Raw genomic sequence first — 16,908 nt, forward strand, 5'->3', positions numbered from 1 at the left:
TTGAAAGTTAGTGTGTAAAATTTATTCGTATTTTTTTTCTTGATTCTATTTAAGTTTATGGACTTTGATTAAAAATAATAATTAATTTTATTTATATTCTCGATGAATTTTTTATTTTGTAGGAATTTGTTATTGATTCTTGTGAATTGAAAATTTGAAATGGATAGATATTATTCTCCTCAACCAAGTTCTAGTTTTAAAGACAATTCTCATCGCCTAGCAAAAGTTAAAAAGGGCAAAAAAAGCTTCAAGGTCCATTATATTTAAACACAAATTACAAATAAAACGTGAGATTTAATAAAAATAAGCATAAAGAAGAAAAAATATAAACATAGGTCTAGTTCAAGACTAATAATAAAAGCATGAATGACAAATATATGAACACAAAAATTAAATTTTTTTATTAAGTGAAATGTCAATTGTTTAGTGTCCGTATCTCCAAAAAAACCTCATTAAAAGTATATCTTATAAATTAGAACCTAAACTGCACATTAAATGAGACGAACGATCAACAAAAATTTAAGTTTTTATTCAGAACTTATGCACATCTTTGATAATACTGGTGAACTCTCGAACTTCAAATTCTGGGTTCACGACCAGCTTGGACTACAAAAATGAATAGAAATATAGATAGTTTGACGGGTAAAAAGGCGCCTGAAATAGAGGCTTTGGCGTCTGCGTTTTTTTGGTCCCATTTGAAAGTGGTTGATAAATAACTTGGACCTTTTCCCCTCTTCCTCCTCCCTTTTTTATTCTTTCTATTTTACGTTATACCTTTAAGCAGTTTCATACTACTCAATTCATTTCTGTTACTTTTATTCCAAACATTAATAAATTTCTCATCTTTCTCTTAAACTTACCTCTCCAAATATCAGCTGCTTTTGAGTCTTTGTACGCTTTCAACCTCTGCTTCTCAGCTCAAAAGGTGAATGAAATTAATTGTCAGTTTACTTAATCTTCTTTTCCTTTAAGATCATGGGGTTTATTTAATTTGTTAGTTCAGTTTGATCTCTCTTCTTAACATTTGAATTGGTATTAGCAAACTTTTTGTTCCTCTACTTAAGAAATAAGTATTATATGAGCCTTGTTTGATATTAGTCGCGGAGACAAAATTTTCGTCAAGAGTTTATTATGGATTATTAACCATGATTTTCCCACGAAGGGGTTCGAATAAACTCCTTCCACTCCTCTAGCCACTCTAGGGGCAGAGCCTGGTAGAGTTAAATCCTTTTGACCGTAAATTATAGTATAAGGTTAAAATTATTTTTTTCCGTATATATATATATAGAGAGAGTAAAATCCGACACTCAAAGGGAAACAAGAAACTAACAAGAACAGAGTAACTCCATGAATTATTTGTCTATGAAAAATATTGCAGTACCCGGAATTCCCTGAACATAACTGCAAATATATGTTGAAAACAGTTCATTGGTTTCTTGATTTTCAACCTCTTAATATTTTTGTCCCATGAGTTTGGTTTTGCGCTAGTCAAGAAATTTGACCTGTGATTTTTGAATATTGGATGGTTTATAAATGTCAGGCTAGAGAAAACAGATTAAAAACAAATTATACTATGGGAAAGAACAAGTGGAGTAGGCATGTGAATCATGAAGATGAGGATATTCATCCAGGTTGTATGTGGGGATTCATACATGCCCTTGGCTACCATAGTTGGCACTCTCGCGTAAAGAGGAAATCTTTGCCGCGTATAAATGATGGAAGCAGCCATATGAGAAGTAAGTCTTTCTTTAAATATGGAAGGCTTGAAGTTATATGTGTAAGGAATTTTTACAGTAGCATGCTATTGCTGGTAATTTAACTTGATGGTGTAAAAATATTGAAGTCCCAATCTAAACTATGTTTTTTTGCTCAATTTAGTGTCTAACGGACTCTTTTTATTCTTCTTTCATAGGCATTCATGAAAACTTGATTGTCCAAGATTCTAGTGAACTAGAAATGCTTGTGAATGATGATGAAAGTCAATTCTTGGTAAGTATTCTAGATTACTTGATACACAAATGTTTCAATTTTGATGAAGACTAATGTTGTCATATCCTTAGATTGATAAGGGCACCAGAAAATCAAAGGGGTCCGGCAAAAGGTCTCTAAAAGCTAAAATAAAACATTTAATTGCTGAGGAGATGCATAAGGAGAAGAAGAAGTCCAAGCTGAAGAAATTAGGCTCTTCTGATCAAACTAAGTTCCAGAGAACTTGTTCAATCCATCATGTTGAACCAACCGAACACGATATAAATGTTCAAACTAAGAAGCGTCCTATTATTTTGGTTCCCGCGAATGTGGAAAATGGAGAATCAGCAGATAAGAAATGGATGAAGGCCAGTGATGCATATGATACTTCCACTGATAAGAGTGCTCTAAAATCTCAGCTTAAAGATCATGCTGAGTTACTTTTGGAAATTATAAGAGAATCAGAAGCAGGATATCAGAATATATCCCGTGGTCAGCTGGCTTCTAAGAAAAAGGCAAGATTAACGAAGTCAGGATCATACCCCGTGTCTCATTTGTCGCAAAAAACAAAATTTAAACCAATTAAGCTTGAGGACAAGAAGAATGAAGTTTGGTCTTCTGCAAAAGGAGAAAGACCAATAGGTGTTGCTCGAACGAGATCTCTGTCTAATTATGCTAAGACTGTCTTCACAAGTTTAGGTCTCCTGGATGATGATGGTGGAAACTTGAAGCTAGAGAAGTCATCCAGCTTTGCCTGCCATAGTACCAAAGGGGGAGCTGATAATATAGAAAATAATGAAGAGCTCGTCGATGAAAAAGAGGTAAATAAGCAGGGCCCTACTGGTGAATTTTGTGATAATTTGAATGGAAAACTTCATGAAGAGTATGAGGTGGCCACTGAATATGCAAGTAAGTTCAATGGACATTATGAAATCGATGGATTTGACATAAGCAAAAATGCGATCATGCACAAGAGAAGTTCCTCTCTGAATGAGTCCATGGATCGATATGCTAAATTATTTGAACGTGGTTCCAGAAAGGAAGTGAACTTAAATCCTTCCAAGAGTTTGAGATTGACTAGTGAATACGAAGTACCACCATCAATGTCATTCAGAAGGATCCGTTCTCTATCTTACTCCGAGTCTTGTTCTCTTCTACCAAACGTGGTGGCTGGTGATGCCCAATTTTCAGAATGGCTAATTAAGACTGTAGAGGAGAGGAACTCACGCATGACAGCTGAAATTGATAAAGAAGAGAAGTCGATATATGCCACTGAAAGGACTGAATGCAAAATGGAAAAAGTAGAAGGAAGTGAGGATATTAAAACCGTAGAAACTGTAACAAGCTTAAAATCAAAGACAGATGAAGCAGATAATGGAGAAGTCGAAGACCTTCCAGAGGCCATCGATGAGGTAAAGGAGTTCAAAACAAACTCTTTTGAAGAACGAGAGATAAAATGCAATGAATCAATCCCAAGTGACGTCGTTCCAAATTCAGAAAATTGTTCCAAAGAAGACATTTCCAGCTATGCTGAGTCCCAAATCTCAGAAAGTACGTGTTTCCCTCATTAATCGTCAAATATTTCTAGTTTGCTTCTTTTTCTCTTTAATAACTTCCTTCATTAGGTTTTTCTAGGTGTAAGTTGTGGTTAATGTGTTTCTTTTGGCTCAGGTTTGGCTCTTAAGCAGAATGTTGATGTCAATATTGTTGATGTCAATATTCTTGCAAAAGCAGATCATCATAGCAAATCTTACAGAAAGGATAACGAGGACATGTTTTATGTGAGGGATGTTCTTGATCATTCAGGTTTCTCAAAAAATTTCTTCAAGACAACATGGTACTCACAAATCCAAGTGTTGGACCCTTCAGTAGTTCGAGAACTCGAGTCCTTGTGGCATGAAGAACAAGAATGTTGTCTAGGGGATTTAGACTTCTGCTGTCATCATCAGCTACTATTTGATTTGGTGAATGAGGTTTTAGTCCAAATGTATGACAGATCATTCACATACTACCCTAAGGCCTTGTCCTATAGCTGTCGTGTTCATCAATTGCAAGAAAATCGAATGAATGAAGAGGTATGCAACAATGTTGGTACACTCTTGAGGTTGAAACCGGAGCAAGAATCAATCGACAACATTGTGGATCAAGATTTGAAAAAGGATGATGGTTGGATGAATCTTCAGTTAGAAAGTGAATGTTCCGCACTTGAACTAGAGGACATGATTTTTAATGATCTTTTGGAAGAACTAAGATGTTTTTGAATCTGCAGAGCTGCTTGTGTTTGGTTTTTTTTTTTTTTCTCTTGATTATTTTATGTATATGAATTTTGGTTTTGCTCATTGTATATACGTATTTACACATTTTCAGTTGAGTAGTATGAAGTGTTTACCTAATGGGAAAGTAGATAGCTTAAATGATCTTTGGCCAATCTTTGTTAGATTTTTCAAGTTTCATACGAGCAGGAAATGGCAAATTTAAGTTCATTTCCTTGACAGCTTCCCTGCTTATTAAATCTTCATCATGACCCTCACTTATTAGAAAATTGGCACAAGAAAGAAAAAACTTCATTTCCTTGAACGCAACGTTTGAGGTTATCAAATCTTCTTCATGACCGTCACTTGCCAGAAAGTCAGGCACATTTATTCGCTTCCTCCGAATATGTTTAGTAGTAGCCTTGTTGGTTTTCAAGAAAAATGTATTATCTTCAATAATAGCCCTAAGAGGGCGGGCGGGCGATACAGTAATGCAAAGGATTGTAGGATGAATACCCCGAGTTTGAACAACCAGCACAGTAGGGGTGGTTCCAGTACCCGCTAACCCCTGTTGAACAACCTCAACAGACATAGAGGGGTAAGGCCACAAACCCACTTGTTGTGTCAAAGGTAAGCTCAGTGCTCTCTCTTTAGACACTTACCCTCACTCAGCCAAAGCCCTTTTTGAAATTCATGAAGAACCGTTCTTGGGCTTTATCAAAAGCTAAACCTGTTGTAGGTATGCAATTCACAGGCCTCATGAGGTCTAATATATGGACAACTTTAGTTATATATAATTTTCTTGAGATTTGTCTAAAATTGCAGGGCCTATTATATTAGTAGAGTCCATGCATATTATGGGCTTATCACACACTATTGGACCAAGGGAATTAGTTGGTTGTCTGTTATAGAATCTTAGGCACTACTGATCACTACATTAGCTATTTTGTTTGAGTTAGGCCTAATACCATTCCTTTTTAACATAGCAACAGAGTCAAACCCATTTCTATTCTTGGTTTAGCTAATACTGGCACCCATGTTATATTGTTGATGCTCCATATGTCCAGTCTTATGCGTGGACTGCGTTAGAATATAAGTCCACATTAATCGAGGGATTGAACTAGTTCTTTATTTCATACATAGTTTGGGACAATTTTCACCTCATCAGCTAGCTTTTAAAGTAAAATTAGGTCCAAGGCTGCGGTCATCCTAGTTGTGTTCGACTCGTGTATATACGGACACAATATATGTATATTGAGTTATGTATTTGCTGAATCTAATTAAGTCAATTTTTGAAGTCGTCGAGCTAGCTAAAGGGCTACATACTAGGGTTGATTTCTCATATGGTCACTCAACTAATAGTTATTATATCACAAAGTCACTTTTCTTTTTTATTCCAATTTTTTTTTCAACAAAGAAAATGATGAAATTATAACTATTAATTAAATGACCATAAGAACCGGCAGAAGGTTCAAGGAAGTTTCATCAATGGCGGTCAATAGAAGAAAAAGTTCTTTATCAGTGATGATAACTTTTTTGGAGGCATCTAGCTAGTCCTACCATGACTCTAGATTATAACTTAAATTAGTAAAATATGCCCATTCTTTTTCCCCGGAAAACAAAAGCTAGCTAGGGGAGGATTGCCCAAGACACCAGGACTGGACATTTGGAGCGTGGAGTATGGACAATATAAGATGGGGTGCTCAACATCGAAAACAATGAACTGGGTGGATGTGACTCTGATACCATGATAAAGAAATGAACCTTGGATCTAACTCAACCTCAAAAGTTAACTCATGAGGGGAGGATTGCCCAAGACTATATAAGAAGATCAAGGACCCTTTAACCCATCGATGTGGGACTCCAACACAGTCACCACAATATTTTAGCAAAACTTTACAGAGAAATTATCTTATTGTATTTGACATTTTGGTATAATATAAGCCGCGAAAACCTTTTTGGTTAGAACGTCAAGTTACTCACAATTAAGTAAAAGAAAAATATTTGTTCATTTTCAGTACTCAAAAACGATTTAATAATATCGAAAGACAATACATCGATTATACGTGTGAAATACTTCATTTAACAAGCATGTCACATAGTTAAATGGTAAGCAAATTTCATATTTAATGGTAGACGTATCGATAGGCTTGATCATTTTTACGACTACCTTGCCAGCTGTTGAATTATGTCATGTCACATAGTCCTAGGACTGCTGGTAGTGTTTGAAAATTGTGATATATGCTTTTTTCTTTTTCGTAAAAGTTATGTGAAGCATCTTGTTCTCAGAATTTTAAATAGTTAAAAATGAATGGGAGACGTACGTAGCCTAAAATGGACCCTGTGCTTAATTATAAAGTAGAAGTAGATTGATGATCAATAACTACTACTACATTGGATGGTTGGAAATAAAAGTACAAAAGATATTTTTCTTTTTCATTACATATCGAAAGCTTCAATGCATCGTTCTGATCAAAGATGAGAAAATAATAATATTAACAACGATTAAAAACAGTACTAGATATATCCTGTCATATCAATGTAATTTCCATAGCTTGTTAATGCCTAAATTATATATATTAAAAAGAATTAGTGACACTTTACATATATGTTTTCATGATATTCAAATTTTTAGGATCATCCAAAGTGCCAACCACCAACACTACACAACACTTGAATACCACTTACTTGATGTCTATTCTCAATTGGTAGAAGGTGTGTTGTCCCCCAAATCTACGAAAAAGGGAAACTTTATAGCTAAAATAATTTGGACTAGGTGAATCCATCTATCAGTTTTAAGTTTTAATAAAGAACGTTATTTTATACCTACATTAGGGGAATATAGACACCCAATAAATTAATCAAGATTAATAAGATGATCCAGACGTCACCATGATTATTAAAAAAACACTGATGGAAACAGCATATAGATCACCATGAATACTTTAGCAATATCTTCTGTTTATAAGGAAGTGCAAGTTGCATCAAAAAAGAAATTCCTTTTGACATAATCCCTACAACGTGCCTCCAGCTAGATAGCTAACATATATAATTAAGTAAATAAATTACGTATTATATTTAGGAGAGCAAAAGTCTACGAAATTTGATATTGATGGGGAAATACACAAATGGAAATCAATGTCACGAAGAAAAGTTCATCTGATTTGTTGTACATAAATTATTTAAGTTTCTTCTTCAAGGACCCCACTTAATTGACAATGTTAAGATATTATTTGGTCTGATCAATTTTCATTATCCTTGGGCTTTAAAAAAAAGAATTTCATATCACTCAAGCAAGTTCAATGCCTTTTTTCTTTTCCAGGACTTACTCTTCTACAAAAATCAGAATTTTAATTATTATTAGTGGACAAAATATATATTTTATACAAAAATCAGAATCTTAAATCAGAATTTGTCCATATTTTAGTATATTTTATATATCTTAAATACTCCCTCCGTTTCAAAATAAATGAATTGTTGGGGGTATTTATTGGTGTTTCAAAATAAGTGAATCATTGAATTTTTTTTTTTCAAATTTACCATTATAATTTAACAATTAATTAACTTTTGAAAAGATATTACAAGGTCAATTTTTTCTTTTTTTGGGGTAAAAATAAAAAGTTATGTTAAATTTATGTCTTTAATGTTTTTTTCTTAATTTGTGTGTCAAAATTTAATAATTCATTTATTATAAAATAGAGAGTATAAAGTTGTGGAGACGGGAATTAGAGCAGAAGATTAGTTAATAGAACATTTGTCTCGCATCTCTCTGCCTACTAATAAATAGTTGCTTAGTGTTGTAGTTTTATGTACATATGTACATATTTAATTGAATTTCTCATATAGAATGATTAAACAAATAAAGATTGATTGAGTGAATATTTTATCATGGATAACTCAATAAATTATATTCTCTTCTAAATTCAAACAACCCCATTATTTGTCCACGTGTCAGGTATATGATCACACAATCACACCAATAATTGTCCTCCCTTAATGCTATAAAATCCCAGTCTCAGCAATTCATCATTCATCACAATTAACAACTACACAAGAAATTAGATTTGTCTTATAATCTTTTTTTCCTAAGAAAAAAAAACATGTCTTGCTGTGGAGGAAGCTGTGGCTGTGGATCTGGCTGCCAGTGCGGCAGTGGCTGTGGAGGGTAAGTTCTTAGTAAATATTTAAATAACATATATACATCGAAGCGAAGCAAATAAAAGACTTTCATAAAATTTTTCGTAGAATTGAGATGATCTAGCTAGTTGATAATTTATTTTTTTTACCTTTCACTAAATTTAATTAGTTTCTTGATTATGATGATTTAATTGCAGATGTGGGATGTACCCTGACATGGAGAGCACCACTACCTTTACTATCATTGAGGGAGTTGCACCAATGAAGAAGTTAGTCTAATTTATTTTAAACTTAAGAGTTCTATATATTTTGTTATGATCACTCAACTTTAGTAGACTGCCAATATATTATATATAAGAACTTTTAGAAGTTGTTTGGCTAAGTTTATATGTTAGTGAAACTAGTTTAAATATGTAAGTTTCATTTTAAAAAAATTTAAAGATTCTATGTATGAATTCACGATCAAAATTAAGAAGTTTGACTCTCGAAATTTGAACTATACCACATAAATTGAGATAAAGGGGTACTCTTTATCAACTAATCTAAAGGAGCTCTTACAACATCAGATCACCTAAAAAAATAACTATAGATAAAGATCATCAAATGTTGAATTAGTAATATTTGACATAAGGAGATTATTTATCTTTAATTTTATGACATGTTAAATTACAGTGATAATTTGAAATTCTTTACCATATTAAAGTAGATAATTTACATGAATTAATTGCAGCTACGGTAAGGTTGAGGGATCTGCAGAGAAAGCAACAGAAGGAGGAAATGCATGCAAGTGTGGACCAAACTGCAAATGTGACCCTTGCAACTGTTGAGACATCGCCAAAATGTCTCTTGTTGTATTAATTATTAAGTACTATGTGTTTTAAAGCCTGTGTTATTAATAAGACTACAAAGCCATTGAATTGAAACATCTTCAAATCTTTTTGATTAAGGTTTGTTTGATGTTTTTATTTCATGGTTTTTACTTTTTATGTTTGGTTTTCTAATCTGCTTATGTTTGTATGAAGGAAGTTGAATTGGGATGTAACACTTTAAACTTTATCAATATGCCATAGAAGTTGTCTCCTTTTATTATGTATGAAATCTATTTGTTTTTAACACTATGTTCCTTGAATTTTGTTTTTCCTTTATGCTACAATCATATACATATGATGAAGAGAAGAATTTGCAGTGTAAAAAATATTTATATAATAAAATTAATTAAGAGATAATTGCAAGTAACGCTATTTAATAAAAAGCGTCTAAAAAACATGTTATAAAAAGCTTAATGATATTAATAATAAAAGATTTTATTTCATTACCTATGTATTTAACTTAAATTCATGTTTAGGCAGGAAAGTATAAGCTTATGAAGGTTAGGTAAACGTCACTACTAGTTCTTTCGTGCAAATTGTTGAAATTGAAATATTTCAATTGCGTGTAAGAAAATTATCAACAAATTAAATAATGCCTTGAATTCCATATGAATTACGCAATTACCACTACATTAGTAGTCCATCATTTACTCCATCACCTCGAAATTCAACTTAGACTTAGGATGTGTTTGGTACGAAGGAAAATGTTTTTCATTTCTTACTTATTTTTTTATATTTGGTTGATGGATAAAAAATATTTTTTAATATTTGGTTGGTGAATGAAAAAATATTTTTTAAAAAATATATTTTAGTGTTTAGCCAAAGCGTAAAAATACATTTTAAATTTTTTTTTAAAAATAAATTAAAAAAATTAAATATGTTTGTGAGAAATGGATTGGTAGGCGGGTGGGTGGGAGTGTTAGAATAAACAGTAAGGGTAGGGTAAGAAAAAGTTTTAAAATTTTTTTTTGTTAAAAAAAAAGATTAAAAAAATTGCGGGGAGGAGGGGGAGGGGGAAGTAGGAGTGGGGGGGAGGGGTAGGGGAGTGAGGGGGAAAGTAGAAGAAAAAAATTGATTTTTTTTAAAAATAAATTTAATTTTTTTTTTTGTTTTTTGGTTTTGAGGTTTGGGGGTGAAAGGATGGGAGGGGGTTTGGTAAGGGGGAAACGAGGGTAGGAGTGTGGGGTAAGAAAATTTTGAATTTTTTAATAAAATGTAGATGTTTTTGAAAGGGGTCGAGGTGGGGTGGGGGTAGGGAATGGACTAAGAAAATATTTTGAAATATTTTTTAAAACAATTGAATTTTAGGGTGAGGGATAGGGGTAGGGTGGGGGTGGGATAGGGGTGGTGTCAAGGTGATAGGATATTGGGGGCGGAATAGATGATTTTGAGAATTGTATGAACATTTTATCTTTAAAAGTGAGGTTGAAAAAGAGTTTTGAAAAATAAGTTGGTTTGGAAAACATTTTTCAAAATATATAAGCCAACCAAACATAAGAAAACTGAAAAATGTTTTCCTTCGTACCAAACACACCCTTAGTGTCACATTAAAAAAGTGGACCAGTTGTGTTTTTTTATGTATGGCAGGGAAAAGTCACATCTTCTTAATGGGAAAATAATCAAATATCTTTCATTAACAAAGCCTTTTCCCAGAAATGCTTTGGTTTGACCTTATCAGTTATCCAGCATTTCGGAGGTAGAGCGTAGGACTCCTACACACCATCCTCTCCATATCGACTTGTATTATTGTTGCTTTCCGTCATTCAGTTGATGAGTAGAATTTCTTTTTTTTTTTTCGCAAATACTACACATATGAAAGACTGGTACAAGTAAAAACAAATCGAGAATTCTTTAATGTAAATTCCGAGTATTATTAATAAAAATATTTTTGAAGTGCTAATTGGAGCAAAATCCTAGTTTAATGGGACAGACTTTCAGATGTGCCCGACGCAAAATCAAATCCAATTTTACCTAAGAAAGAAGACCTAACCAAATCCAACAAACAAAAATAGTACCCTATCCAGGACTAGTCAGATCCAATTCAGGCTGGCCAAAATCTATCCATATCTGAAACTACCAACGACATTAATGACCGGTGTACAACAAGAAACAAGGAATATGAAAGCCAACACTATGAATTTCAGCGCGAGAAAACAGCATACCATAGCGTTAGAAGTCAGCTATTAAAGCAACAAAATATTTTGTACGATAGTTTAGATACGAACTTGCAAAATTCTACACTACTGCAATTAGGATCTGAAAAATGATTAGTTGTGATGTGTGCAATGCTGCGTTCCTCTCGGTGCAAAAAGTTGTCCCTACCACTTAACTATGCACGGATACCCCTGCTAAGACTCACCATGCGAGATCCGTCTATATTATGGCTTCCCCTGGCAGCTGCATATGTCTGGTAACGTGAACCTTGGCCACCATGAGTTCGGGCCTGACCAGTCCTGTCCCTTGATGCAAATCTACCGCTGGCAATATACCCAGTTCGTCCCCCACTGCTTCCCTGCCTGCCTTGTGAGAAGGAGAACTCTTGCCACTTACCAGCTGCAGCTGCAGCGGCATAATCCTGGCCATCCCTGCGCTTCAGTGCAACGCTCTCCAATGAACCCCCGCCGATCCTGGACTCCATAGCTCTTTCATTAGTTTCTGATAGAATTGCCAGCTTTTCTGCCAACTGGAATGCCAGACCCTGCAATCTTGTATGCTCAACATCATGGAAGACCACACTGCGAGTTGGTTGATCCCAGCTTGCATGAAGCTCCTCACTGATAATCATTTTGCTCACAATGCTATGAACTTGTAAATCTGAAAGGTCAAACATCCCTGCAAGCTGATCCAAACTCAGAGAACTGTAAGAAGAAGAATAAGTAAAAAGGTAGGTTCTCAATGCCTCTTCTTTTATTTTGGCTCTAAGCATCTCAAGAACACTATCTTTGTCCTTAAGAAGTCTCCACATATCAAGGGACTTGATAACATCATAGGCCTTCATAAAATCTCCCTGTCTGAGGGCTCGTGTGGCTGCCATTACGTGGTCCCTAACATTTTCAGGTGGGCCTGTGAAAGTTTGCCTCTCACTAATTTCAAGCAATCTCCGGAAGTTCTTGCTTATGACCCTGCGCTTTGTGTCATGACTATTGGCTGCCATGTTTGGCACTTCTAGTAGCATCGCACATATCAGATGGACAGCCTCGAGAAGCTCAAGATTTATATGCATATGATATGGCATCTGACGTCTTCGTTCCATCCTTTCCTGCCAAGGATCAAAGTGTAGACTTAATGCTAAGACAGACTCACAATGAACAGCAGAAAAAAGGAATACCAACATGAAAAAACAGTAAAACAGATGATTATCTGGCTTATTTGCCCTGCAGTTAAGAGTTGGCAAGAATATGGCTTAACACTTTGCTTATTTGCAAACCCCCATTCAATTTGTTGTATTCCAACCTTCGTAATTCACTTTATACACAGTTGAAGGAGATATTATATTTAAGTCGTCCCATCTTGCATCATTCAACTTATGTTTCCTTAATATTCCATATACTTGTCAAAAAGAAAATATTTCAAATACTTAAAAATTATACAATGATGAAATTCTACTTTAGAAGCAAAGCCTTCTCACTGTAAGGTTCATGCTTTCTGATATCCATGAACCATCCATCGATAACTTAACTTCTCTCAACTTGCATTAAGCTTATTTAGTTCCCTTTCTTCCCTGACAGCCTAGTTAATATCAAATTCTGAATTATTTTATAGAAACTATATCAGGTTTTAACTATCCATGTACTGTCTAACAACAACAACAACAACATACCCAGTGTATTCCCACCTAGTGGGGTCTGGGGTGGGGAGGGTAGAGTGTACGCAGACCATACCACTACCTCAAGAGAAGTAGAGAGGATGTTTCCGATAGACATATCCATGTACTTTCTGATGTTAGAATATCAAATCCAAAAACCTCAAAATACAAATACAGGATTAATTTGCAGCAGTACCTTCTATCTCATTGTAAAGCAAAACAAACTGACAAATACTTCAATCCAATAGTGTTCAATATAATATACAGATCTTGTAAGCTATCACACATTACCAGCATTTTATCACTTTATAATTTATCACATTTCACTGCTTTAACAAGGTTAAACGCACTCCTACGTCACTATCATATTCACAGTGAAGGCTTTATAATATGTCTATACTCTCATTCTCTGAACCCCAATCTGAAATCTATATTCAAATCAAATAAACAGAGTCACAATTTTTAAAGGCAACAATAACCTTTTTTGTGTCTTAACACGCATTACAGGAAGGAGTCCAAAGAGGGATTGAGACTGAGTAAACAGCACGGATATTAATACCCATGATCGCCCACTAATTCCACGTGATACCTAACACCTCTCACCAGCATCAGCAACAGGTACCAGGTAACTCTGTCCATCAATTATATGACATAAATACGGCTAAACAGCAAATATTAAATACCTGTTCCGGGGTCTTCTCATGATATCTGCTTTGGGAAACACCTTGTGCAAGTAATTCCTTCACCCTGCCAGCAGAATACAGTTCAGAAAGGCAACCTTGCGCTTCTGTAACGAGTCCCACTCTGAATGCACAGAGACCAAGCTGAGCCATGGCTCTGTTAAAAAGTATCTGAGTTGAAATGTCCATGTGCTGGATATTATCCTGCAAGTGACTCATTAACAACAAGTCACGAGATACTGAAAACTCATCAAAGAGAGCATGATTGTACATGTCACAAAGCATTGCACGTGCCTTGGTCCGCTCATCTCCATATTTGTAAATGAGCGAAACAAGGATGTCCATCAATGACCTACTGCTCTCTTCAAAGGCAGGTTTCCTGGACACAAGCTCAGGAGTCGGAACAAATGCAAGTGGACCTTTACTCTCGTCAACCGCCTTGTTCTCTTCAGTCTCTTCTCCTTCTCCTTCTGCTATTTCAGCCAACTTCCTCATAGCTTCATACACCTCTTGCGGTTTATAATAGATGAACTCAACCTGTTTAAGAGCCACTTTTGCAGCAGCCCTGCAGTCCCCCACACGCACTAAATAATCTTGGACATTTTGAGCAAGAACCAAGAACAATGGCTCATCCCTCAGTCTCTCAACGTATTCACGAGTGTGTGGATCAATGACCTGCAAACTCTTAAAGAATTCAACATCTATCTTTTCAACAAAGGCAACCAAGTTTCCCCAGATCCTTATTGCTCCTGTATAGTTTGATCCTTTCTGGGTTTCATTCTCATCAGGCTCCATGCTGTCATCAACTAAAATATTAGGGTATTGGGTCAACATGTCAAGTATGGTAAGCATATTCTGCACACACTTTTTCCATACTTTTACAGGCATGTGCCCACTGAGATTTGGATTAACATCAAACTGCGCAGAGACAACACTAAAAAGAATTTCAAGCTTCTGAGCTGGGGTCTTGGCCACCTTGGTCAAAAAGGTTAGCTGCTCAACCAATTCAATCCTTCCGGTCCCCTTCCTACCCCTCGAAGCAACAATTTCCTTGAATTTCTTGTTGACTATATCCCATGTGATTTGACTTGGGTCCTTGAACTGTTTATCCATTAGTTTGTCTTTCTTGCTCAGCATTACATTCCACGCATTATCAGGTTCCTCTGGCTCATCTGGACCTGAAAGATCATCACCGGAGATCTTAGTAGGGTCCTCCTCAAACACATCTTCGTCCTCATCCTCATCCTCTTCTGACTCTTCATTTTCCCCACCTTCATCCTCACTTTCAGGAGGATCCTTCCTATATTTGTTGATCAACTCTTCGTACAGCTTATTATTTTTTTTGAGCTTTTGTTTCATTGAATTCAAGGCTTTGGCATTGCTACTACTCATCTTCTTCTTTGCCTCCTTATTGGCCAAAGCCTGTGCCAAAAAGTCCTCTAGCATCACTAGAGCCTTGATGTACAGATTTGGAGCTCTAACCGACTCTGTGATGCGCATGACCTTCTCCAGCTGCTTATTGATCTTGTCAAAGCTCTCTTGCAGACTAACCCAGTCATTGATCTTCATGGCATTCTTCATCTGATCAACTGTAGCTGACAATTCATCAAAACGCTTGTCCTTGGCAGAGCGGATAACACGCGGTTCGATTTCTGGTTCAGAGTCAGTATCATCCACTACAAGATACCTTGATTCAGCCTTTCTTGCAGTGGGCTCAGATGGTCTATCAACCTCCCGCTCAATATCACTCGAGCCCTTCTCACTCTCACTCTCAGTGTCTGTTTCTGTCTCACTGTCACCCTGTTGAAGACCATGAAAATAAGAGATCAGGTTTCACCCACTTAAAGGGGCAGTTTATGCAGAATGGAGTATGTACGTGTATGAGATTAAGACTTAACATTTACAAGAAATAAAACTCATGCATGTTAAGCAGTCTAATTTCCAGGCTCCTAAGAAGAAGAGTTTATTTAATTTCAAGTACATACGTTGTGTTTGGTATGGATGAACAATTCCACAGAAAAACGTTTTCCACAAAAACAGTTTTTTCTTTAATATTCGCAAGTTTTTTCCACAAAAACGTTTTCCATATGTTCTTGAAAAACATACAGCGGAGCATTCGATATACAAGATAAAGTTGACACAATGTCTAAGTTTCAGTTTGAAGCATATAATATTATGTAAAAATTGTAATATTCGTTAACAAAAAATGGCTCCTGTGTGTTTGTTTTAGAAAGAAAAATCCCTTCCCTGCTCACCCAACATAACTCATTCTCCCACTTCCCGTGAAAAGTACTTCCAGCCATTTTAAATACTTCAAAATAATCAAACAATGAGCAAATATTTTCATAAAACAGAACGAATTCAAACATGTTCCATCAATACCAAAACACACCCTATATTCTCATCAAATAAAATTATTTCTCATAATATAAAATAAGATCTTTACTCTTAACAAAAACGGAACAAATAAATAAAAATAATATTTTAAAGCAATTTTTTTAACAATTTAATTAATTACCTGAGTCCAAAAACGCGAAGCCATCTTGTTCAACAATAAGTCGTTACAATACCAGAAATATGAAAAACTGCATTACACAAATCCAAATATAAATTAGAATTCTGCATTAAATAAATCTACCACAAAAAATAAACATATACATTAATTGAATTATAAGGGAAAAAATAGGGTAAGAGGAATTTTACACAGTGATCGCCGAGAAAGTGAATTTGGATGTGTTCTTTTTTCCGATTTGAAACCTTAAGGCGTAACTGTTAGAATGAATATAAGTTTAGATAGCCTAATGGAGCTTATATAGCTTGGGCTCTATAGTTATTAGGCCCAAATATGTTTTGGGAGTCTTGCTTTTTTCCCTTTTTATGACTCTTGTGAAGGATATATTTTAGGAAAAATTATATAATGCCACAACTTGTTTTTATTAAATTAAATTAAATTTTTATTTTTTTATTAATTACTTAAATTTCTTTTTCTAAAACAGCCAGAGACATTTATAAACGTGTATAATTTTTGGGTACATAATTTTAATTATGTGTCTTCCTTTGTTCTAGTTAATATATTATATATCTCGACCAAATAGTTTTAGAAATAAATTTATCTCAGTAATCAAAATTATATATTTGGAGACTAATTATGTATTCAAACAAAAATAGAGTAATTCACTGTTATATTCTGTATCTCA

The 16,908-nt window shown here is 34.8% G+C and overlaps 3 protein-coding genes across 3 annotated transcripts; 2 read left to right on the forward strand and 1 right to left on the reverse strand.

Moving 5' to 3' along the window:
• Positions 1–680: 680 nt before the first annotated feature.
• LOC107875537 (protein TRM32) lies at positions 681–4,385 on the forward strand. Its single transcript, XM_016722293.2, has 5 exons — positions 681–925; positions 1,541–1,736; positions 1,913–1,989; positions 2,061–3,519; positions 3,640–4,385. Exons 2-5 carry the CDS (start codon positions 1,574–1,576, stop codon positions 4,227–4,229), a joined length of 2,289 nt encoding a protein of 762 aa, XP_016577779.2. The 5' UTR covers positions 681–925; positions 1,541–1,573; the 3' UTR covers positions 4,230–4,385.
• A 3,131-nt stretch (positions 4,386–7,516) lies between these two features.
• Positions 7,517–9,470, forward strand: LOC107875536 (metallothionein-like protein type 2). Its single transcript, XM_016722292.2, has 3 exons — positions 7,517–8,385; positions 8,555–8,626; positions 9,088–9,470. Exons 1-3 carry the CDS (start codon positions 8,321–8,323, stop codon positions 9,182–9,184), a joined length of 234 nt encoding a protein of 77 aa, XP_016577778.2. The 5' UTR covers positions 7,517–8,320; the 3' UTR covers positions 9,185–9,470.
• Positions 9,471–11,345: 1,875 nt separating this feature from the next.
• Positions 11,346–16,558, reverse strand: LOC107875535 (eukaryotic translation initiation factor 3 subunit C). The gene is made up of 4 exons (XM_016722291.2): positions 16,415–16,558; positions 16,230–16,296; positions 13,715–15,511; positions 11,346–12,485 (listed from the first exon to the last, which is right to left on the reverse strand). Exons 2-4 carry the CDS (start codon positions 16,251–16,253, stop codon positions 11,556–11,558), a joined length of 2,751 nt encoding a protein of 916 aa, XP_016577777.2. The 5' UTR covers positions 16,254–16,296; positions 16,415–16,558; the 3' UTR covers positions 11,346–11,555.
• Between the last annotated feature and the right edge of the window lie 350 nt (positions 16,559–16,908).

This window comes from Capsicum annuum, chromosome 6, assembly GCF_002878395.1.
Source record: "Capsicum annuum cultivar UCD-10X-F1 chromosome 6, UCD10Xv1.1, whole genome shotgun sequence".
Taxonomy (NCBI): domain Eukaryota; kingdom Viridiplantae; phylum Streptophyta; class Magnoliopsida; order Solanales; family Solanaceae; genus Capsicum; species Capsicum annuum.